The sequence below is a fragment of the Mobula hypostoma genome, chromosome 7, assembly GCF_963921235.1.
Source record: "Mobula hypostoma chromosome 7, sMobHyp1.1, whole genome shotgun sequence".
NCBI lineage: Eukaryota > Metazoa > Chordata > Chondrichthyes > Myliobatiformes > Myliobatidae > Mobula > Mobula hypostoma.
Window position 1 is genome coordinate 37,013,791 of NC_086103.1, and position 24,538 is coordinate 37,038,328.

The window sequence follows — 24,538 nt, forward strand, 5'->3', positions numbered from 1 at the left end:
CATCAACATTGAAATTCAATGGTTTTGTTGTGGTTAATTGAGCAAAAACACAACCAACATACACAAGATGCTGGAGAACTCAGCAGGCCAGGCAGCATTTATGGAAAGAAGTACAGTTGACGTTTCGGGCCGTAACCCTTCAGCAGGACTGGTGAAAAAAAGCTGAGGAGTAGATTTAAAAGGTGAGGGGAGGGGAGAGGGAACTACCAGGAGACAGGTGAAACTTGGAAGGGGGGAGATGAAGTGGGGAGATGAAGTAAAGAGCTGGGAAGTTGATTGGTGAAGGAGACAGTAGGCCATGGAAGAAAGAAAAAGGGGATAGGAGCAACAGAGGGAGGTGACGGGCGGACAAGGAGATAGGGTGAGAGAGGGAAAAGGGGATGGGAAATGGAGGGGGTGGGGTTGGGAGGCATTACTGGAAGCCTGAGAAATCAATGTTCATGGCATCAGGTTAGAGGCTACCCAAACAGAATATAAGGTGATATTCCTCCAATCCAACCTGAGTGTGGCCTCATCACAACGGTGGAGGAGGCCATGGATGGACATGTCTGCATGGGAAGTGGAATTAAAACAGTTAGCCACTAGCAGATCCCACTTGTTCTGGCAGACGGAGTGTAGATGCTCGGCAAAGTGGTCTCCCAATCTACGTTGGTTCTCACCGATGTACAGGAAGCCACACCGAGAGCACTGAACACAGAATATGATCCCAACAGACTCACAGATGAAGTGTCGCCTCACCTGGAAGGACTGGATGGTAGTGAGGGAGGAGGTGTGGGGGCAGGTGAAGAACCTGTTCCGCTTGCCAGGTAAGTGCCAGGAGGGAGGTCAGTGGGGAGGGTCAAACGGACAAGGGAGTGCTTGGTGGTAGGATCCCACTGGAGGCGGTGGAAGTTTTGGAGAATTATGTGCTGGATGTGGAAGTTGGTGGGATGGTCGGTGAGGACAAGAGGAACCCTGAATGGGTGCCAGGAGGACGGGTTAAGAGCAGACGTGCATGAAACAGAAGAGATATGGTTGAGGGCAGCGTTGATGGTGGAGGAAGAGAAGTCCCTTTCTTTTAAAAAGGAAGACATCTCCTTTGCTCTAGAATGAAAAGCCTCATCATCAGAGCAGATACAGCAAAGACAGCGGAATTGAGAAAAGGGGATGGTGTTTTTATAGGTAGTAGGGTGGGACGAGGTGTAGTTCAGGTAGCTGTAAGAGTCCGTTGGTTTGTAATAGACATCGGTGGATAAGCTGTCTCCAGAGAAAGAGACAGTGAGATCGAGAAAGGGGAGGGAGGTGTCAGGAATGGACCAGGTGTATTTGAGAGCAGGGTGGAAGGTGGAGATGAAGCGGATGAAGTCGATGAGTTCAGCACAGGTGCAGGAAGCAACACCAATGCATTTGTTGATGTAGCATAGGAAAGGTGCGGGATGGTCACCAGTGTAGGCTTGGAACATAGACTGTTCCATGTAGCCAGCAAACAGGCAGGCATAGCTGGGACTCGAGCGAGTGCCCAAGGCTACCCCTTTTGTTCGAAGGAAGTGGGAGAAGCCAAAGGAAGAATTATTGAGAGTGAGGACAAGTTCTGCTAGGTGGAGGAAAGTGGTGGTGGAGAGGAACTGGTTAGGTCTGGTGTCCAGAAAAAAAATGGAGAGTTTTGAGGCCTTCCTGGTGGGGGATGGAGGTGTATAAGGACTGGGCATCCATAGTAAAATACTTTATACTTTAAGTATAAGTGTACATCTACAGAGCATTATCTACCATGATGCAGTTTATTAAATATTAGTGACTGCAAATAAGACAATGAAATTCCAGACCAGCACAGGAAGAGACTTCAGTACTATCAGAAGTGCAATTATTCTAATGGAACATTCAACTCAGATAGACATACAAAATCGTACAGCAGTATTTTGAAAAAGAGTAGCAATATTTATCCTTCAACATTTAAACAGATTACTTGGTTATCACAATAATAGTATGACAGCTGTTCCTCATTTGCTAACCCTTTCATTCCCGGGATAATTTTTGTAAACCTCCTGTGGTCACTCTCCAATGCCATTACTCCCTTTGTTAAATCTGTGGCCCAAAACTGCTTCAAATACTCTGAATGTGATCTGACCAGTGCGTTATAAAGCCACAGCATTACATCCTAGTTTTTATGTTCTAGTCTCTTCAAACGAATGCTAACTTTGTATTTGTCTTCCTTACTAACAACTTCTTTTGCAATAAATGCTCTAAGGAAGCACCATATAAACTCACGGAGCAGCACCTTATCTTCCGATCAGGAATGTTAAAATCCTCAGGACTTAACGGTATGTCCTTGCATTCAGTTCAACTCACACTTCTCCCTCATCTAGACCATACCTATGATACACCTGCTCTCAAGAACTCAAAAATCTAATCAGCCTTATTGTCACATTTTAACCATGCTTTCACTCTGAGGCTGTGTTATGTTCTTTGTATCCAATGTGGGAATTCTGGAGACCTCCAGCCTCCCAGATAACCACATCTGCACCACATGCATTGAACTGCAGCTCCTCAGAGTCCGTGTTAAGGAACTGGAGCTGCAGCTCGATGATCTTCGGCTCTTATGGGAAACTAGAGAGGTGATAATTATGAGCTACTGGGAGGTAGCCCTCCCTAAATTGCAGGAGGCAGGTAACCGGGTGACCGTCAAAACAGGGAAAGGAACTAAGCAGCAAGTGCAGAGTATTCCTGTAGCCATTCCCCTCAATAATAAGTATACCATTCTGGATGACCCCACTAAGGAGCACCAGGCCATTGTCTCCCACACCATCACCGACTTTATCCGCTCAGGGGATCTCCCATCCACTGCTACCAACCTTATAGTTCCCACACCCCGCACTTCCCGTTTCTACCTCCTACCCAAGATCCACAAACCTGCCTGTCCTGGCCGACCTATTGTCTCAGCTTGCTCCTGCCCCACCGAACTTATTTCTGCATGCCTCGACACTGTTTTATCACCCCTTGTTCAATCCCTTCCGACCTATGTTCGTGACACTTCTCATGCTCTTAAACTTTTCGATGATTTTAAGTTCCCTGGCCCCCACCGCTTTATTTTCACCATGGATGTCCAGTCCTTATATACTTCCATCCCCATCAGGAAGGTCTCAAAGCTCTACGGTTCTTTTTGGATTCCAGACCTAATCAGTTCCCCTCTACCACCACTCTGCTCTGTCTAGCGGAATTAGTCCTTACTCTTAATAATTTATCCTTTGGCTCCTCCCACTTCCTCCAAACTAAAGGTGTAGCTATGGGCACCCGTATGGGTCCTAGTTATGCCTGCCTTTTTGTTGGCTTTGTGGAACAATCTATGTTCCATGCCTATTCTGGTATCTGTCCCCCACTTTTCCTTCGCTACATCGATGACTGCATTGGCACTGCTTCCTGCACGCATGCAGAACTTGTTGACTTTATTAACTTTGCCTCCAACTTTCACCCTGCCCTCAAGTTTACCTGGTCCATTTCCGACACCTCCCTCCCCTTTCTAGATCTTTCTGTCTCTGTCTCTGGAGACAGCTTATCCACTGATGTCTACTATAAGCCTACTGACTCTCACAGCTATCTGGACTATTCCTCTTCTCACCCTGTCTCTTCCAAAAACGCCATCCCCTTCTCGCAATTCCTCCGTCTTCGCCGCATCTGCTCTCAGGATGAGGCTTTTCATTCTAGGACGAGGGAGGTGTCTTCCTTTTTTAAAGAAAGGGGCTTCCCTTCCTCCACTATCAACTCTGCTCTTAAACGCATCTCCCCCATTTCACGTACATCTGCTCTCACTCCATCCTCCCACCACCCCACTAGGAATAGGGTTCCCCTGGTCCTCACCTACCACCCCACCAGCCTCTGGGTCCAACATATTATTCTCCGTAACTTCCGCCACCTCCAACGGGATCCCACCACTAAGCACATCTTTCCCTCCCCCCCTCTCTGCATTCCACAGGGATCGCTCCCTACACAACTCCCTTGTCCATTCGTCCCCCCCATCCCTCCCCACTGATCTCCCTCCTGGCACTTATCCGTGTAAGCGGAACAAGTGCTACACATGCCCTTACACTTCCTCCCTTACCACCATTCAGGGCCCCAAACAGTCCTTCCAGGTGAGGCATCACTTCACCTGTGAGTCGACTGGGGTGATATACTGCGTCCGGTGCTCCCGATGTGGCCTTTTATATATTGGCGAGACCCGACGCAGACTGGGAGACCGCTTTGCTGAACATCTACACTCTGTCCGCCAGAGAAAGCAGGATCTCCCAGTGGCCACACATTTTAATTCCACATCCCATTCCCATTCTGACATGTCTATCCACGGCCTCCTCTACTGTAAAGATGAAGCCACACTCAGGTTGGAGGAACAACACCTTATATTCCGTCTGGGTAGCCTCCAACCTGATGGCATGAACATCGACTTCTCTAACTTCCGCGTAAGGCCCCACCTCCCCCTCGTACCCCATCTGTTACTCATTTTTTTTTAAATTTTATTTTTATTTGGATAAGGAGTTCACAATTATCATGTACTTTTTTCACACATATAACTTTTTCCATTTTTTTATATGTATAAAACTACAATTATTTATACATTCTTAAGTACACATTGAGATGATATAAAAGCAAAATAAACATTTAAATAGATAATTATGTACTGTGGTAAATCTAACCTATTAGGCTAAGTAATGAAATTGGTTGTTAAGAAAAATGGTAATAATAGTTTCCATACAACCCTTCTGGACCATTTCCACTGGTCCAAAATGTTGCATACAAGCCTATATACCAACCATTGTAGGTGTTTATATCCCAATTTGTTCGTGCTTGTTCCTGCCCGCAGACATAATTATCCAATCCCTATGTACTTATTTACTTAATTTTTTTCATTTTTTTTTATCTCTTTCCCAAATCTTTCCCTTTACTTGTGTTAATTCTCTATTTTCCAAAAGAAAACAACAAACATTTAGACTAGGGGTGCTTACATTAGCAATATTACTGTGTTGATGAGAAGAGCAATATAAATCATTAGGAGAGTCATTTAAAGTCTGCTCGCATTGGGGTTATATATTCAATCCATTTATTCCAGATTTGATAAAATGTTTCTTTTTGAGTTCTCAGGGAGTAGGTCAACTTTTCCATTTTAAATATTTCCAAGATAATTTCGTACCAATCTTCTAATGTAGGTGGTATTGGATTTAGCCATTTTCTAGTGATTGATTTCTTACTTGCCGCTAAGAGGGCCTGCAGCAACTTTATATCTTCCTTCTGTTCAAGGAACAATACATGCCCCAAATAGAGCGTCTCAAAGTTCAGAGGTATCTGGGACTTAAGTACCTTAACTAATGTTCTATGAATACCTTCCCAAAATAGACTTAATTTAGGGCAATCCCAGAAAATATGAAAATGATTTGCCTCCTTGGAGCCGCACCTTCTCCAACACATCACATTTGTATCTTTATATTTTTCCTGATATGGGGTCTTGAAGTATCTTATAATGTTTTTCCAACAATGTTCTCTCCAAGTCAAAGAATTAGTCGAGGACCATTGAAAGCTGCAGATTTTCCCCCAAGCCTCCTCTGAAAGTACCAACCCCGCTTCTTTCTCCCACTTCTCTTTAATATACAGTGTATTTACATTTTTAGCATGGGAGAGTGCATTATATAGGCGAGAAACTGATTTACTAGGTATTGAACTGCAAGCCAAATTCAGAATCTTGAAAAATTCTAATTCTACTGTTGATAGGTCTGTATATCTACAACTCTGGTTAACATAGTTTCGTATTTGAAGGTACCTAAAAAAGTCATTATGTTCTAGGTCATGTTTGTCCTGCAGGATTTGGAAACTTTGTAATACTCTTTTATCTATAAATGAGAGGTAGGTTGTAAGACCTTTCTTTATCCATAGCTCAAATCTTTTATCTCCTCTGTTGGGAAGGAATTCGGTATCATATGCACACCATCTAAAGAGTTTTAGCATGTTATTAATTCCACATGAATTAACCACCTTCTGCCATACTTTTAATGTAAGATTTATTCAAGCATTATTAAATTTTTCCAACTGGGCCATCAATCCTTTGTCAGCTATTGAGGCCTGAAGAGGAAAACTGTCAACTAATCCAAATTCTATTTCCTTCCATCTAGCCTTATATTCCCTATTACACCAATATAACAGAGGGGTTATCTGTGAGGCATAAAAATAATTTCTCAGGCAAGGAAGAACCATACCTCCTCTTTCCTTCCCTAACTGTAAGGTGTTATATCGAATTCTAGGTTTCCTTCCTTGCCAAATGAAGCAGGAAATCCATTTGTCCCATTCCCTGAATTGATTATCATCCACCTCCACTGGTAAAGTACGGAAAAGATATAATAACCGAGGAAGAATATTCATTTTTATAGTATTTATCCTTGAATTTAAACTTAAAAAAGGGATAAGATTCCATCTATGCATATCTGCTTTTATCTCTGAGATTAATGGCCCATAATTTACCCGTGACAGTGTTGAAAGATCCTTCGGCAGGGTTATTCCTAAATATTTTAATGATTTAGCTTCCCACTTAAGATCGTATGTATCCTGCAATTTTTTGGATGGTGTATAATTTAGGGACATAACCTGCGTTTTCTTTACATTTATTTTATAACCTGATATTTTCCCAAAGTCATCCAACAGTGTAAACAATCCTATAAATGATTTTTCTGGTTCACTCAGATAGACCAAAACATCATCTGCGAATAACGCCACTTTCTGTTCAATCCCTGCCACCTTTTACGATTTCGCTCTGTCTTATTAGTTGGGCAAGTGGTTCAATATATAGCGCAAAAAGGAGAGGAGAAATTGGGCATCCCTGTCTAGTGCCTCTCTCTAAAATGAAGGAGTCAGAGAGGTCCCCATTTATCTTAATTCGGGCTGTTCGGCTGTCATACAGAGTCTGAATTATTTTAATAAACCTTTCTTGAAAGCCGAATCTTCCTAACACTCTGTATAGGAATGCCCAACTAACCCAATCAAAAGCTTTCTCAGCGTCCAATCCTACTACCATTGTCTCTGTCTCGTTCTTATTAACCTGTTCTAATATGTGCAGAGTTCTCCTTATGTTGTCCTGTGTTTGTCTTTGTTGAATAAATCCAGTCTGGTCTAAATGGATTAGGCCAGGTAAAAGCTTTTCCAATCTGCGCGCTAATATAGATGTAAATAGTTTGTAATCTAAATTAAGAACACTAATTGGCCGATAATTGCCACATTCTAGTTTATCTTTACCCTCTTTAGGAATAACTGAAATAATCGCTTCTCTCCAGGAAGGTGGAGTTTCTCCTCTCTGCAAGATCCAATTAAAGGTGTTAATAGTAGTGGGGCTAACTGTGTCTTCAGGGACTTGTACCACTCTGAGGTAAACCCATCAGAACCCGGGGACTTTCCAGCCTTTAACCTAGAGATGGCCACGTTCAGTTCTTTGACAGTTACTGGTTCTAATAAACTTTCATTTTGTAAATCTGTAAGTTTAGGTAGATCTAAAAAATTCAATACATTGTCTATATAGGGCTCATTGGGGGCCCGGGGTTGGGAGTACAGCTCTCGATAATACATTTCAAAACTCTCTTGAATTTTCCCTATTGTACTCTCCACAAGCTTTGTCTTTGGATTCTTTATTTTATGAATTGTATTGTCTGCTTGTTGTTTTCGTAATTTATATGCTAAAAATCTAGCTGATTTACCTCCTACTTCATAATTCTTTTGTCTCAGGTAAAGAAAATTTCTTTGAGTTTCCAACGTATAAATATCATCAATTTCACTTTGCAACTTCCTAATTTCCTGTTTTCGATTTGAATTACTTTTGTTGCTATCTACAACTTGAAGTTGTTTTAATTTTCCTTGAAGGTCTGCTAATTTTTGTGCATTGATTTTTTTCATGTGAGTAGTAATGGAAATAATTTTCCCTCTCAGTACAGCTTTCAATGTATCCCATAAAATCACTGGTGATGTTTCTCCCGTGTCATTAAGGTCTAGATATTCTTTGATTTCTCCCCTTAATCTCTCCATTACTTTTGGGTTATTAAGTATATGTGAGTTTAGCCTCCATAGTGTTTTCCTCATTTTCCTTTCCAAGATTAGAGACATAGAGACTGGGCTATGATCCGACAGATCAATTGTTGCAATATTACAGTTTTTTATCCTGAGTCTATTTGTATTAAAGATAAAGAAATAGTCTATCCTTGAATAGGCTGAATGAGGGAAAGAGTAATATGTATAATCTTTACTAGTAGGGTGTAATTCCCTCCAGACATCTATAATTCCCAACTCCTCCATCAATGAATTCACTTTCCGAGTCAGAGGTTTATTCTGAGTAACTATTCTTGAAGAATCTAATATAGGATTTAATCTAATATTAAAATCCCCTCCACAAATTACTACCCCTCGAGAACTGACCATTAGGTCAAAAATGTGTCTATAAAATGACCATTCACAACCTGGAGGAGCATAAACATTCAGCAATGTTATTTCTGTACCTTCTATTCTTCCTGTGATTTTTACAAACCGTCCTTCTTTGTCTCTAGTCTCTGAAATATGTTCATAATTAAGAGTACTTGATATTAAAGTAGCTACCCCTCTTTTGTGACTCAATTTATATGATGAATAAAATACATGCTTAAAGCCCATTCTTTTTAATTTTCCATGTTCAGATTGGCTCATATGTGTTTCCTGGAGGAAAGCTATTTGTGCCCTCTCTTTTTTCAATTTAGACATAATCTTATTTCTTTTAATTGGATTCAAAACCCCATTAACATTATAGGAAATTATTTTTACCAATTCAGTTTGCATTTTTCTCTAGTAGAAAAAAAGCACTCTCCTTTTCTAACCAAACAGTAAGCAATCCCTTCTCAACAGTAAACCAAGACATATAACCACACCCTAGACATTTCTGAACGTATAACATTTGAAAATTTTCCCCGACTTCCCACAGTGAGGCCTGAGCACCGACCCGCCTCAGTTCAGAGGGATAACCTCTATCTTCACCCTGTGTTAGAGGGCCCTCAGCAGTTTGAATAATCATAGAGAATTTTCTCCTATTTATGTCTCGACCATATTGCTATCATTCAAGTTATTCCGCCTAGATTATTTTCAGTTACCAGTTTTCATTTTACTTTTAAGTCCGATTTACTCTTTTCAGTCATTTCTCTTAATTAATCTGTATTCTCTGTACATTCGCGTCTGAATATTTGCAGCTTTTCCTTGTAGTTTGACACTCTGGTTCGAGTGGAGCATCCTCGCCCCACTAACTGCCACGACTTCTGCCGAATCCTCTCCAGTAGCGACTCCGGTTGGGTGATAACTTTAATAGGTAGTCCCCGGTCCGCCAGGTCCGACGTTGCCTCCTCCACCGTAGTGTAAGTTTTTGTCCCTTCGTCGTAAAAGACTCTCAGCCGAGCTGGATACAGGGTCTGGAATCTGATGTTGTTTTCCTTCAGGACTTTCCGTGTTTCCGTATATTCCTTCCGTCTGGCAAGAATCCCCGGTGCGTAGTCGTGGTCTAAACTGATTTTACAGTTGTTCCACATGAAACCTTTCTTTTGCCATGCTCTTTTAAGCACCTCTTCCTTCGTTCTGTAACTGAGAAATCTGATCAGAATCGATCTGGGCTGGGCGCCTGCCGGAGGCTGTGGTGCCAACACACGGTGAGCCCTTTCTATCTGTAAGTCTTTTGCGGCCGGTATATCAAGGTTCTCTCTAAGCAGCTTCTCCACGAAGGGAATCATCAATCCGGGTTTACCTTCGGTTCCTTCGGGAACTCCGTAGATCCTCACATTTTCCCTTCTCGAGCGGCCTTCTTGATCTATTAGTTTCCACTGGAGCTGGTCTTGTAGCTTCAGCATTTCTGTTATCACCTCCTCTGCATTTTGTAGCTTCTCTTCAATTCCAACAATCCTCGCTTCGGCTTCATCTATCCGCGAGTTAGTTTTTACTATTTCTCCTTTAATATCTTCCAGCTGTTTGCTGTTATCTTGTCGGAACTCGCGAATCTCTCCGAGAATCAAAGACAAAGTCACCGATTCCCCCTCATTATCTCCGTCCTGGCTTGCCGTGGGGGAGCTAGGCCCGTCGCCTTGCTGCATCTCTTTATGTTTATCAGCCTTCAGAGCGGACTTTTTATTCCTGTTCTTAGACATCATCCTTGCCCCTTTTATTAATATAGTTATGCAATATTAAGTATTTGTCTAAATTCGATTTTGGGGCAGTTTACCTTCTTTTTTGTCGAGAGACCTTTTCCTTACGCCGCCATTCCCTTGATGACCCGGAAGTCCTCCCCCCGTTACTCATTTTTATGCACACCTTCTTTCTCTCACTCTCCTTTTTCTCCCTCTGTCCCTCTGAATATACCTCTTGCCCATCCTCTGGGTCACCCCCCCCTTATCTTTCTTCCTGGACCTCCTGTCCCATGATCCTCTCGTATCCCCTTTTGCCTATCACCTGTCCAGCTCTCGGCTCTATCCCTCCCCCTCCTGTCTTCTCCTATCATTTTGGATCTCCCCCTCCCCCTCCAACTTTCAAATCCCTTACTCACTCTTTCTTCAGTTAGTCCTGACGAAGGGTCTCGGCCTGAAACGTCGACTGCACCTCTTCCTACAGATGTTGCTTGGCCTGCTGCGTTCACCAGCAACTTTGATGTGTGTTGCTTGAATTTCCAGCATCTGCAGAATTCCTGTTGTTTGCATTCTGGATACTGTTGAGGGAGACGACTTACTGGGGGGAGCCACAGTGACAGAGTCTCTGGCAGTGAGTCTTGTTAGTGCTGTGGCTCAGAAGGGAAGGGGGGAGAAGAGGACTGCAGTAGTGATAGGGGATTCCATAGTTAGAAGAGTAGACACGAGATTTGATGGACATGAGTGAGACACCAGGATGTTACCTCCCAGGTTCCAGGGTCCGCGACATCTTGGATCGCATCCATGGCATTCCAAATGGGGAGGTGTGAGCATCCAGAAGTCAAGAGTCATTATGTTTCCTTAAGGGAAAATCTTCCCTGACCAATCTATTGGAATTCTTTGAGGAAATAACAAGCAGTATAGACAAAGGTGAATCAGTACATGTTCTGTACTTGGCTTTTCAGAAGGTCTTTAACAAGGTACCACACTTGAGGTTGCTTAACAAGAGTCCGTAATATGAAAGGGAAGATACCAGCATAGATAGAAGATTGGCTGATTGGCAGGAGGCTAAGTGTGGGAATGAAGGGAGCCTTTCCTGGTTGGCTGCCTGGTGGCCAGAGGTGACTAGTGGGTCAGCTTCTTTTTTGAGACCACTTCTTTTCACATTATATGTCAAGGATATAGATGACAGAATTGATAGCTTTGGGGCCAAGTTTGCAGAAGACACAAAGGTATGTGGAGGGGCAGTTAGTGTTGAGGAAGCAGGGAGGCTGCAGAAAGACTTAGACAGATTAGGAGAATGGGCAAGGAAGACTAGATGGTAATGACCGAAGTGAGGATGCTCTCTATGATGACAGTGTAGAACTGCCCCGCCATCTTCTGCACCGTTTTATTAAAGGAGCAGATAAGGCTCATCCACGTGAGGTCTCGTGAAGAAATAAAGCTGAATGTTGAAATGGTGTTAACCGTAGAGTAGTCGATGATGAGTAAGTGGAGAGGAGAGATCTCTCCTGAAGTTGATATACATCTCCATGACTTTGACGCCATTCAGCTCCAAGCTGAGGTAGTAATGGGTGACAAGGACAAACTGAATGAGTATTTTGCATCAGTCTTTACTGTGGAAGACACTAGCAGCATGGTGGAAGTTACAGGTGTCAAGGGCATGAAGTGTGTGCAGTTACCATTTCCAGAGAGAAGGTTATTGGAAAACTGAAAAGTTTGAAGGTAGATAAGTCACCTGGACCAGATGGTGTACACCCCAGGGTTCTGAAAGAGGTGGCTGAGGAGATTGTGGAGGCATTAGTAATGCTCCTTCAAGAATCACTGGACTCTGGAATAGTTGCAGAAGACTAGAAAGTTGCAAATGCCATGTCACTCTTTGAGAAAGCAGAGAGGCACAAGAAAGGAAACTATAGGCTAGTTAATCTGACCTCTGTGGTTGGGAAGATGTTGAAGTCATTTATTAAGGATGAGGGTTCAGGGTACTCGGAGGGACATGATAAAATAGCCAGTAGTCAGCATGGTTTTCTGAAGGGAATATCTTGTTTGACAAATCTGCTAGAATTCTTTGAAAAAAATAACAAGCAGGAAAGACAAAAGAGAACTTGGTTGATGTTGTGTACTTGGATTTTCAGAAGGCCTGTAACAAGGTGCCACACATGAGGCTGTTTAACAAGCTATGAGCCCAAGGTATTACAGGAACGATTCTAGCATGGATAAAGCAGTGGCTGATTGACAGGAGGTAATGAGTGAGAATAAAGGGAGCCTTTTCTGGTTGGCTGCTGGTGACTAGTGGTGCTCTACAGTGGTCTGTGTTGGGTCTGATTCTTTTTACATTATATGTCAATGATTTGCATAATGGGATTGATGGCTTTGTTGTAGTTTTGAGGAAATATAGAGGCTACAAAAAGACTTTGACTGATTAGGAGAATGGATAAAGAAGTGGCAGATGGAATACAGTGTCCGGAACTGTATGGTCATGCATTTTGGTCGATGGAACAAAAGCGCAGACTATTTTCTAAAGAGAGAGAAAATTCTAAAATTTGAGGAGCAAATGATTCGAGAGTCCTCGTATAGGATTCCCTAAAGGTTAAATTGTAGGGTGAGTCAGTTAGACACTTATCTGAGAAAGAATGGGCTGACATTGAAAAGGTTTCAGAGGAGGTTCACAAAAATGATTCCTGGAATGAAAGGGTTATCGTATGAGGAGCGTTTGATATTTCTGTACCTGTACTCGCTCAAATTTAGAAGAATGAGGTGGGATCTCTTTGAAACCTATCGAAGTGTTGAAGGGCCATAATAGAGTTGATGTGGAGAAGATATTTTCTGTGGTGGGGCAGTCTAGGATCAGAGGGAGCACAACCTCAGAATAGAGGAACATCTATTCAGAATGGAGGTGTGGTGGAATTTCTTTAGCCAGAGGATGGTGAATCTGTGGAATTCATTGCCAGAGGTGGCTGTGGAAGCCAGGTCTTTGGGCATATTTAAGGCACAATTTGATAGGTTCTTGATTAGTCAGGATGTGAAACGTTACTAGGAGAAGGTAGGACATTTGAGTTGAGAGGGAAATTTGATCAGCCATGATGAAATGACAGAGCAGACTCGATGGGCCAAGTGACCTAATTCTGCTCCTATGTCTTATGATCATTTTCACACAGTGCATTTTCCCATGCAAACACAGAAGATATATCACCTACCAAATGATGGAGGATCTCAACAGGCCAGGCAGCATCTATGAAAAAAAGTACAGTCGACCTTTCGGGCCGAGGTCCTTTGGCAGGACTGCATTTGCAGATTCACTCTTGTTTGAGATATAATACCTGCTCTTTTACCTCTTCTTTCCCAGATGAAGCATTGATTTGGTTGTATTTTATCCAACTTCAGCATTTCGTATTGAGTACTCATGATATAGACCATAAGGCCATAGGGCATTCAGCCCATCGAGTCTTTTCCACCATTCCATCACTCTGTCTTATCCTTTCAACATTCAGTAGGTTTCAATGAGATCCCACATTCTTCTAAATTCCAGAGAGTACAGGCCCAAAGCGGTCAAACGCGTCACATATGTTAATCCCTTCATTCCCGGAATCATCCTAGTCTGGACTCTCTCCAATGACAACACATCCTTTCTGTGATATTGGGTACAAGGCTGTTGACAATTCTCCAACTGTGGCCTGGTTAGCGTCATATAAAGGTTCAGCATTATCTCCTTGCCTTTTATATTCTATTCCCTTTGAAATAAATGTCAACATTGCATTTATTATAGTCTTGTCTACATTAAGAAACCAAATGTAGACTGCATGACCACTTTGCCGAGCACTTTCATTCATTCGATAAGGGTGACACTGATCCTGTAATTGTCCTTCAGTTCAATTTGCCACCCACTCCTACTCTGACTTCACTGCCTTTGGCGTCCCATTTCATATTCTGACAATGCATCTTATAGCCTCCAGACATCAACAGCAAATTCAACAACAGTTACCAAGTATTTTGAGTTTTGAGTCAGAACTGGCTAGTTCTTACAAATCGTTCTTCAACTGCAATGTCAACTCAAAGTTTTCTCTCCAAAGATTTCATCTGACCTGCTGGATATTTCCGAAACATACCCGGTTACTTCAGTTTTCCATTGACTGCTGTGCACTGTACTTGCAAATCTAGTAATTTGTTTTTGCTCTTCCATCCTCCATCTCTTTCTATTTTCACCAGTTGGGAGGGTGGATAAGGTTTATTAATTGTAGTTGATCAGCTGTAGATCAACATTTCAACTGTAATTAATAAGTTTGATGTACCCTCTCGCAAGAAGTGTCATTTATTCTCTCCTGATTACCATTCTCTCACAGATGATCCTTAGTTCTTTCCATTTAATTCCTCTTCTCTGTAAATTAACACATTGATTTATAACTTTTCCTATTTTTGATGCATGGTCATTAACCTGAGATATATTAACTTTATTTTTCTCTCTCTCTTCTCCTCTGCTGTTTGACATGCTGAGTATTTCCAGTAATTTCTACATTTATTACTTCTGCATTTTTAAATTATCTGGCTCCCATTAAATGGAGTAAATAAAACTGTTCTGAGCCCATATTGGTATTGTCAGATATATTTTAACCAAATGTAGCATTACCTTTTTGAAATCGGCTCTTTCTGCATTAGCCTTTTGATTTCCAATAATACAAATAATTCAATAACATAATTAACTAATTCACCATCTGATTCAATTATCATCTCTTTCTTGTTCTTTTAAGATTAAATGCACCAGAACAAAGGCATCAAACAGAAGGGTTCTGAGGTATTATAAATCAGCACTTTGTACAATGAGGTATAACAGATTATATTGATACTGGACTCATTCATGTGTACAGAACATAATGAACTTTACAAATGATTAAATTTTAATCCTGTATTGACTCTTCATATATGTGCATATAAATTATTTGTAATACAAGCACTGGATTTTGAAACTTAGTTGTAAAACTTATTTGGATTTCAAGCAGACATCTTTTGATTTGTCATGCACAGAACCACCAACCACATTGCCTGGTTATGAGCTGTGCAAGGAATGAACCAACCAAGTGTCATAAAGTAAGACATAAAGTTACATAAAAGTATGCAGAATACCATGAAAAAAGTTAGATTATCTTACAAACTAATGTGCACTACCATGGGTTTATGATAATACAACCTATGAGAAGCAATTTTCCTAAATAGTAAGGTTCTGGCTTAATTAAAATATCTTGTTAGCTTAACCAAAACATCTTAACCTCTTGGAAATAAACTGTTGCATTGATAATAGTGGATTGGTAATGTAATTTCTGGTTATTCTCCCCAGCTCTTTCTGCAGTACATTGACAACTGCATTGTGCTGCTCATGCTCCTAGGCTCAGTGTGTCAATTTCATTAACATTGCCTCCAACTTCCACTCTGCCCTTAAATTCAATTGGTCAATTTCTGGCACCGTGCTCCCCTTTTTCATCTTTCTGTTTCCATCTGTGTCTACTGATATCTTTTATAAACTAACCAATTTCCACATCTATCTTGACTATACCTCTTCCCACCCTGTCACTTGCAAAAATGCCATTCCCTTTTCTCAGTTCTTTCGTCTCCGTCACATCTGTCCCCACCTCTTTCCAAGGTGATGTTCCAATGCGCATCGTCAAATATTCCCATTTAGGACGACTACAGCTGAAACACACGGTCATAGCCATGGGTACTTCAGTAAGCAGTATTGTTTAAAGATGCTTAAAAACACTGTTGATACTCAAAATCAGTGGATTCTGAATGGCAAGCTCAGGTTACAAGTGCAGTTCCCCTTTAAGAGAACGGAAGCAGGGAAGGCACTTCAGTCTACAGGTACGATTGAAATGCAGCGCACTTAGACCCCATTTCCTAACCATCCTGCTGGTGAACATAAGTCTCTGGAAAATAAAATTGAAGACCTCAAACCAATATTGCAGTACAAGAGGGATATCAGGGACTGCTGTGTACTTTGCTTCACAGCAACTTGGCTAACCTCCACCATCTCAGATGCAGCTCTGCAGCCTGAGGGCTTCAACATTCATTGCAAAGACAGGACCATTCAGTCTTTTAAAGACAGAGGAGGTGGAGTATGCTTTGTGATTAACTCAGCATGGTGTACAGACGTAGCAGTTTAGTCTCAGTCCTGCTCACACGATCTGGAACATCTAATGGTCAAATGTCATCCATTTTATCTGCAGAAGGAGTTTTCTGCCATCATCCTGGTAGTGGTATACATTTCACCTCAGGCCCATGTCAAGCAGGCACTGGAGGAGTTGAGCACCACGATCAGCAGGCACGTAACAGCACACCCGGATACCTTCCCTATCATTTCAAGGCATTTCAACTATGCCAGTTTGAAGAAGTCTGAACAACTACTATCAACTACTATTACCTGTGGAATCAGAGGAGCCATAACACTTGACCACCATTACACCACCATCAATAATGCTAACTATACCATCTCACGCCCACACTTTGGATTTAGAACGTCCGATCACCTGGTGTATAAGCAGGTGTGCGATGCCATTCCTTTCTCAGTTCTTTCATCTCCGCCACATCTGTCCCCACCTCTTTCCAAGATGATGTTCCAATGGGCATCTTCAAATATTCCTATTTAGGACTAAATTCACCGTCACAGCCAGCACCAGTGATGAGGACCAAGAAAAATGGTCAAGGGAGGTGCAGGAGTATTTACAGGATTGCTTTGGCTTGGTGGACTGTACAGTATTTGGGGATTCATCTCTCAAATCTGAATAAGTATGTCACAGTTTGCAAAGAAAAATGCATCCTGTGAGACTGAGAGCATATTGAAAACTGACAATAAGGCTGGTTAGATTTTTGAGTTCGTGATCCGGAAGCGTCACTGATACGGTCTTGGTGAGGGAGAGGGTCTGAGTTGAACTGAAACAAGGACTAATTGTCCCGACGAAGGGTCTCGGCCTGAAACGTTGACTGTACCTCTTCCTAGAGCTGCTGCCTGGCCTGCTGCATTCACCAGCAACTTTGATGTGTGTTGCAATTGAGTCTTGAGTGTTTTAACATATAAATTAGGTCACTATCTGTAATCCAAAAAATACTGAGCTGTACATTTAGTTCCAAACTCTTCACAGTAACAACTGGTCTGGGTTGCTGTTTGAGCAGACTGTTGCACTCTGCATCACCATAGAGGACAGTTTGCATTTTCAACTAGGCAGTAACCTACTACAGCTTATAATGAAGAACAAATGGCATGGTAGAAAGTCCACTCTGAAAGTGGACAGATATATTAAGTTGTTGGGAATCTATACCTAAGTTAAAATGATAACTTATTTTCTCAGATTTAATTGGCCATCTCCTGCCAAACAAATTATTTACCTCTGCAGGAAGCCAGTAATTTCCATGTGATAACAGACACCAGCAGACACTGCTTTAATCTTTCTTTCATGCTCACCAGGACTATCGGAAATATTAGGAGAACTTTGCTCTGTCAAATTCAGGTGACCTTCAGACAAATTATTCCCAGCCCATCACCACAATTCATAATGGGACTCTTAAGATACTGATTGATGCAATTTTTTTTCTTTCTGATTAATTAGCCCATTCGGCTGAAAACAGTTTTCAGTGCTGGTTGCATTGACCATCTCCCACACAGTTTTATCTTTGATGCGAAATAAAAATAATTGAAGGTTGGCACTGATTACAATATTTTTGAGGATATGCATGTTCTTGGCACCAATAAACATCAAAAAGTCAATTTCAATGAATTTTGTTTGTGTTGAGGTGAAATGCATTAGGCTCAGAATACTATTAACTATTGACTCTCTGGGTCAGGAATGTACAAGAGAGGACCATCTATTTTTGTTTCTCCAGCTATACACACAGAATTGGAAAAAAGTGTGTAAATGTAGTCTGCTGTACCTCTCCTACTAGAGGATTCCAGACCTGAATGAAATTCACAAACTGGAGGCAAACTGCCTAATTTTAAGTTTTTTGGCCTTTTCAGGAGAAAGAGAAAGAGTCACTTTTACTGGTTTTATTTCTGCTATGCCATCCTTTTAAATCTATTTGATTTGCTTGATAGTGCATAATTCAATGTAATCAATGCATTTTACTTATAATCATATAAATGTTTATTGTCAACAAATTCCATAATTAATAATTTTTACAGCCATGCAGACCGCAGAAAGTTCCACACTTGAGACTAAGCTGATTAATTCATCTCTGTCAAGGTGGCAATTGTAGGTATTTTAACCAGTCTAAGCACCTTTAAGATAAATTTAAAGGGTAAAAAAACCTGGACGAATTTCTACTCCTAATTTCTTCTAACAGCACCTATCAGAATAATTGACTGAGTGACAATAGAGCTAGGCTAAATTCGATTGCCATGACATCCAACTGACACTCAAAGGATGTTTCAAAATGTATGAGGAGATTTGGAAGCAGTCAGAGGGGACAGGGAAGGATATCATGGCTGCATGTGAGCTTTTAAATGTGGCAGTCAATGCACCAGCTTCCTCATTTAACCCAAGTACATCAGGGTATATGTAGGGCATCCCTTAGGGCAAAGTTTAGGGTAACATTAGGGCAGTAATTGCTATTTCAGCATATTACCAAGTGTTTAAAACTTCAACTCAATGTACAGATACCTCCTGAGCACCCAGGAAGGTGGTAGTTGGACAAGGTTGAAGCTCAACTTGCAGCTCTCTTACTGAGTAGAGTGTATACAAGTGAAAGGGTAGTTTAAAAAACTGAGGCCACCTTGTACTATAACTTTGATGCATTGTTTTATCAGACTCTGAGCTCTAGTTGAGAGTTACTGCCTGTTATAGATAGTGCTACATCTCTATTTGCTGCATGCTAAAATACAAAAGAGTATACGAATACCACACTAACTGATTTGGTGAAAATCTGTTTTCACAGAAGTTGTACAGTTTAGGGAAATAGTTCAGAAAGTTTTAGAGAACTTTTTTTTAATTACATGAGCTAAGTTTAGGAAATTTGCAGTCTGTTGGCAACTTTTAAAGATATAATTTCTGAGTTGCATTTCGTACCTCCCCATGGCAATATTTCTATTTGTTTATTTTGTACTGAGAAATTGTGCGACTGGAGGATCAAAAGGTAAGAAGATCGATGACAGACGTAACAGTAGGTCATCCAGCATTCAATATTATCTCAATATCACACCGTTGATGCCCTTTAACTAGCTTTGCCTCATAATTATTGAGCGACTTTGGTTTCTCAGCAAGATTAGTGAATTCCAACATATGCCATGCTCTGTGAAGAAAATTCCTATTGCAGTCCTAATTCTCAGCCATTTCCAAACCTTCTCCAGTTGTGTTCCAAGTTATTTAAGAATAAATGTTGCAATGAAAAAGACATAATAATCTGCAATGAAGACAACACATTCCATTAACATCTCATTTTAGCAAGAATTAAGTTGTGTGAAAGCTCCTTTCAGTCCCTATTAGGAAGTGTTATCTGTAAAATAATTTGCACCTTGTAACACACTTGAATTTATTTTTGCACATTTTTACAGATGACTTCTTAATTTTATAGCTGACTTGACCACCTAACAAATTACTGAAAAAGACAACAAAAGTGTCTATATTAAATCCGTTTATAAAGAAAAGATAAGATTGGCCCTACTCGCACCAAAGAAATTGCTTTTCCCTTTTTTTCTCTTCTATGCATTAAGTGTGAGAGGACAGATCCCAAATTGCTTCTGAACTCTCATTATTTGTACTCCGAAAACTACTTGGAACTGTGCAAGAAGTCTAACTCCCATCCTGTCTTCGTTGTAATCTGTTAGATGTCCATTTTCTTTTATTGCTGAAGTGATGGTTGCAAATGAAACTTCAGCATAAATGTATCTCTGATCCAAACCCTATATTCAATCACTCTCTGACACGGCAGGTACTCCTGAAACCTATCCCTAATCCACATTTGATATCAATATCTAGAACAATGGAAGATTTGCTTATTATTGAATGTCGGATGAGGGGATAGAAGAAAAACTAATTGTTAGCTCACATTATGATTATGTAATCTGCTGTCACATATTTCTGAATGTTCTTGTTGTTGTTGAGTGCTGTCGAGTCGCCTGCTAAGTTATGGTGACCCCCTGTGGATAGTGTAGTTGTCCATAGTGCTTTTGTGGCAAGATATGGAAGTAGATTGCCAGGGTGATTACATGTCATAAAATAATGTATGTCCTTAATTACACGATGCTCCTCTTGAATTCAGCATGGAAGTGAAATGACTGATATGCCAAAGATATAACCAGACTTTTTTGTTGAAAAATATTAAATCACAAAGTAGTTCCATCAATGGATTAAAAGTAGTCCATAAAACACAGGGTTTAAATGAATGCCATGAAATACTTGAAATTTATGCAGATGATTCATTATGCCATTTGAAGCTACTGATAAATTCTTGTTTCATCATTCAGTTCCAGGTAGTTACCATTCTCTCAGGTCAACCAACTCAATACCAACTTTTCAACTTCACAGAGCCCAAAAACAGCTGGAGAAGGAAAAGGAAGCAAAGGAAGGAACAGTGAAACTAATGCAGAGAAAGAATTAATAAGGAAAACAGAAGATGATAAATACTTAAAAAAAAGTAATAAAGAAATAAAGCCGTGTATAAACAGAAGGACAGAGGCTGGTCCAGATGATATTGTTCATTAGCTACTACAATCAGACAGTTTTGGATGTCAACTTTGGGACTTATCTTTCCAACTTCCTCCTTTATCTCAATTACTGAAAATCTTTGTTTAAAAGAATCAGAAGAATTTTGGGATTAAGACATCATTCATCAGTTTGAAAGAAATAGTATGATCAAAAATGGGAAGGTGATCGATATAAACAAAGGGCTTTAGGTACAAGGAGAGAGACAACAGCAGAGAGAAAGAATCAGTGGAAAACTCCACATAATTCATGGAGCACTTTTCTCAGTTCTACTACATATTGAGAAGATTTAAAGGCATCATATACGTACATATAAACATTTTGATAATATCATATAAATTTTCTTAAATCTTTGACATGGAGACTACTACCCATTATCACATATACATCCATTAAAGGCTTAGTAAGCATTATGCTCAAGATTGTCATATTGACAGCTAAGGGTTTAGATGACATTGGATGAACATAACACAAGAACAAAGCATTGATTAATGTTGACAGCTGAATATCACCCAAACAACTAAGACTAAACTATCAAGCTTCTGGTAATTAATAAAGCCACACAGCCTGAAGAAAAATGCATAAATGGCCATTACTTCACAAAGAACAGTTTATCTCATTACTCCTCACTATCAGAAAAAAAGTTAAATGGATTAAAATTTTTACTGTATAATGTAACTACATCACCCTTAACTTATTTAAAAGCATCAGTATATGCTCTATTAAAGTAGCAGGTAGCATTGTTGCATTTGTTAGAACATATGGCAAAATATCATTGCATAGTTAAGTATGATCAGTTCTTGTGTACAACACTGGAGGGTGCTCCTACAACCACCCTGCTGTTCATTAGATTACTTTTAAACAGACCTTTCTTGTCTACTTTATTTATAGTTAAATTAAATGCATTTTATTAAAATTAGCTGCAGTTTCCAATGGCTAGCCATAAAATTCTAGTAGATTTCTGAACCTTGGCCATAGTAGGCTCAAATGCTTGACTCAAGCAAACTCTGCCTTCTGCTACCACATTAATTTAGCGAAGACGAAAAAAAATGAAGAGTGTCCTTCTTTAATGTATTCAAACCTTCCCTGTAGCTGTAGTGTCTTTGCAATTTTGGTGATGCCATTCACTACTCAGATTAAGAACGGGGGACACACAAGGGAATCTCCAAAGGAACATTGTTTCCGAACTCCCAGGTGCAAATGACTCATTTCCTCACTGATGCAGCAAGTAATTTGTAAAAAAAGTAAATCAGTCTAATTTAGAAACTGCCAGCAAGTCTCTTTCCTGCTCTCCAGGGCAACAGCTGGGTTTAAGGGCCTGAAGTAATACATACAGGAATAGAATATTGTCTCTATCCACTCCACTTGTCAACCCTCAACCACACACACACACACACACACACACACACACACACACACACATTCCCTTATAATTCAGTGCCTTTGCTTCGCAGATTTCAGATCCACTCTTTGCAGGAAATATATAGCATTGTGGTACTACAATTGATCAAAATAACTCAGAATGTCAGCATATGGGATCTACAGGAGATCCTGTGGATGAGCACCAGCACAAGCAAGAAATTACCATCAGGAATATAGTAAGAGTTTGGTAATCTGGCACTTGCTGTACTTGACAGGAGCTCACTAATTAAGAGCAGACCCAGGTGCTCGCTCAGCACTGCTCCTGTGTCAGCTTGGGAAGTCTCTCTACCAATGACCCATTCTCTAAGTGCTAGCTCTTCATCAACCCAACTGCTCCTTCCAAAGTGAGGCTTACCAGAGAGCACCGGATTATAATATGCCAGGTCAACAATATTTTATTGAATTTTACACTGAATATTGTTGTGGGCACTGAAACCCACAGTATTTTTGCAATAAAACAACAACAAAATCATGAAGGTGCTAGAAATCCCAACTGTTGATTAGATCTGCTCCAATAAAAGGTCATCAACATGAAACATTAACTTCCACACCTTCTGCACATAGACTGCTTGACCTGCTGAGCATCTCCTGCATCTTCAGTTGTTATAAAAACACTTCAACAAATTGGCATTCTCTGGTGGATGCCATCACTGATATTAGATATTAAATATACTACAACTTCCCCTCTTTTTCTGTTCAGATAACCATTCATAGTTAAGTTGATGGCAATAAATCTATCTCTGAAACGGGCTAACTGGAAAAAAAGAGATACTAAAAGATAACTTACTTCTGCTATTTTGTAGCTTTCACTCATAGAACCACTAGAAAATGATTCAACTTGTTCAGGCTGGAAAAGGACCAGTTTGCATCCTTCAACCACAGCACTGCTTTGCATTCCAAAATATTCAACTTATGTGATAATATTACAGTACACAAAGCAAAACACTGACTGCTAACAATTCCTAATCAGTCTAAAATTCTTTTAAGCTGAAGCTAACCCAACGCAATACTGGTCCCAGCAGGACATGCTGCCAACATGAACTAAATGTGTGGTTTAAAATGCTTAAGCTTGTGCTACACCAGGTGCACAGTAGCCATTTTACCGGGTTAAATATATTTACAGAGGATCATAATAATACACTTCTTGGACGGAACTTACGGAATGCTGTGTAGAGTTCTTCTAGAGTCAGCATCCTGTCATTATTGTAGTCGTCGTACTGAAGAAGATCAAATAAGTTGCAGTCAAGTGGGTCGTGATCAAGGGCATCCTGTGTCATTGCCTGACAAAATTAAACATGGCTTCAGTAAACTTAAAAAAATACAAACGTCAAACTTTTATCGCAAGTGTGGTTTGTTGAGAAACTAGCAATGTTTGACTAAGGGCATAAATTTCCCATTAATATTTTTCAAACCCTGTTTTTAGAATCTCAACCTTAAAAGAAATATGTTTTAGTCTCCTGATGCTGCTTTCCTGGAGCTGAATGTTAGCAGAAGCTTAATGGTGGCTTTAAAGACAAACACTTTAGTTTTTTAGAGCAAAATATTTTGCTGTTCTCCTCAGTTGGGGATGAAGATTTACTATATGTTACAGTGAATCCTGGTATAAAAGTCAAGCAATGCACATTAAGTAGCATATCATCTGTGGCAGCAACTCACTGTGCATTTGATACAAAGTTTTATAGATATTTCAAAACAGTCTATAGTTAGAATAGTGTCAGAATTTTGAGACAATTTAGATTTTGATGAGCTGAAATTTTGGGTTAGTTTCAGTTGCAATAGCAAAGGAAACTGAAAAGAATAACTGGTACTCGCTGCTCCAGATTGCTGTACCTTCCAAAGCATCGCTCCCTCCCTCCTACACAAACTGTGTTTCTCACCTTCGCAAAAGCACTTAGTTATTTTTCACACACTTCTCTCACACATTCATGTACACAGTTAGGCAAAATTGGAGAACTCCAGGACAATACAGTGCAAAATAATATTATTCTTGGCACACTGAAGCTTGTCTTTGGTCCCTCTATAATTGATACTTGCACCTCTATATCAATGACACACCACCTTGGTTATTATTTCCTAAATCATAGAGTGCTGGTTCTGTGAGAAGTATATCCAAATTGTCCCTTTAACTAGCTGTTAATAAATTGTCCCTGGAATTTTTATTTCACACACATATGTCATTCAATTTTTGCAAGTTACTGTTGAACTTGCCACCACCATCCTTTCAAGTTGGGCATCCTAGATCACACAACTCTGGCTGGCATAACTGAGAAAACAGATTACAGTAAGGGCAAATCTGGAAGGACTCAAACAGCT

The 24,538-nt window shown here is 40.4% G+C and overlaps 1 protein-coding gene across 4 annotated transcripts in view; it reads right to left on the reverse strand.

The window, feature by feature from the left end:
* LOC134348885 (follistatin-related protein 5-like) overlaps nucleotides 1–24,538 on the reverse strand; it is a 688,665-nt gene that overhangs the window by 200,365 nt on the left and 463,762 nt on the right. For all 4 annotated transcript variants that reach the window (XM_063052680.1, XM_063052679.1, XM_063052678.1 and 1 more), the window contains exon 6: nucleotides 23,385–23,505. In XM_063052680.1, coding sequence (XP_062908750.1) covers nucleotides 23,385–23,505 — 121 coding nt within the window. The remainder of the gene's footprint in view (nucleotides 1–23,384; nucleotides 23,506–24,538) is intronic.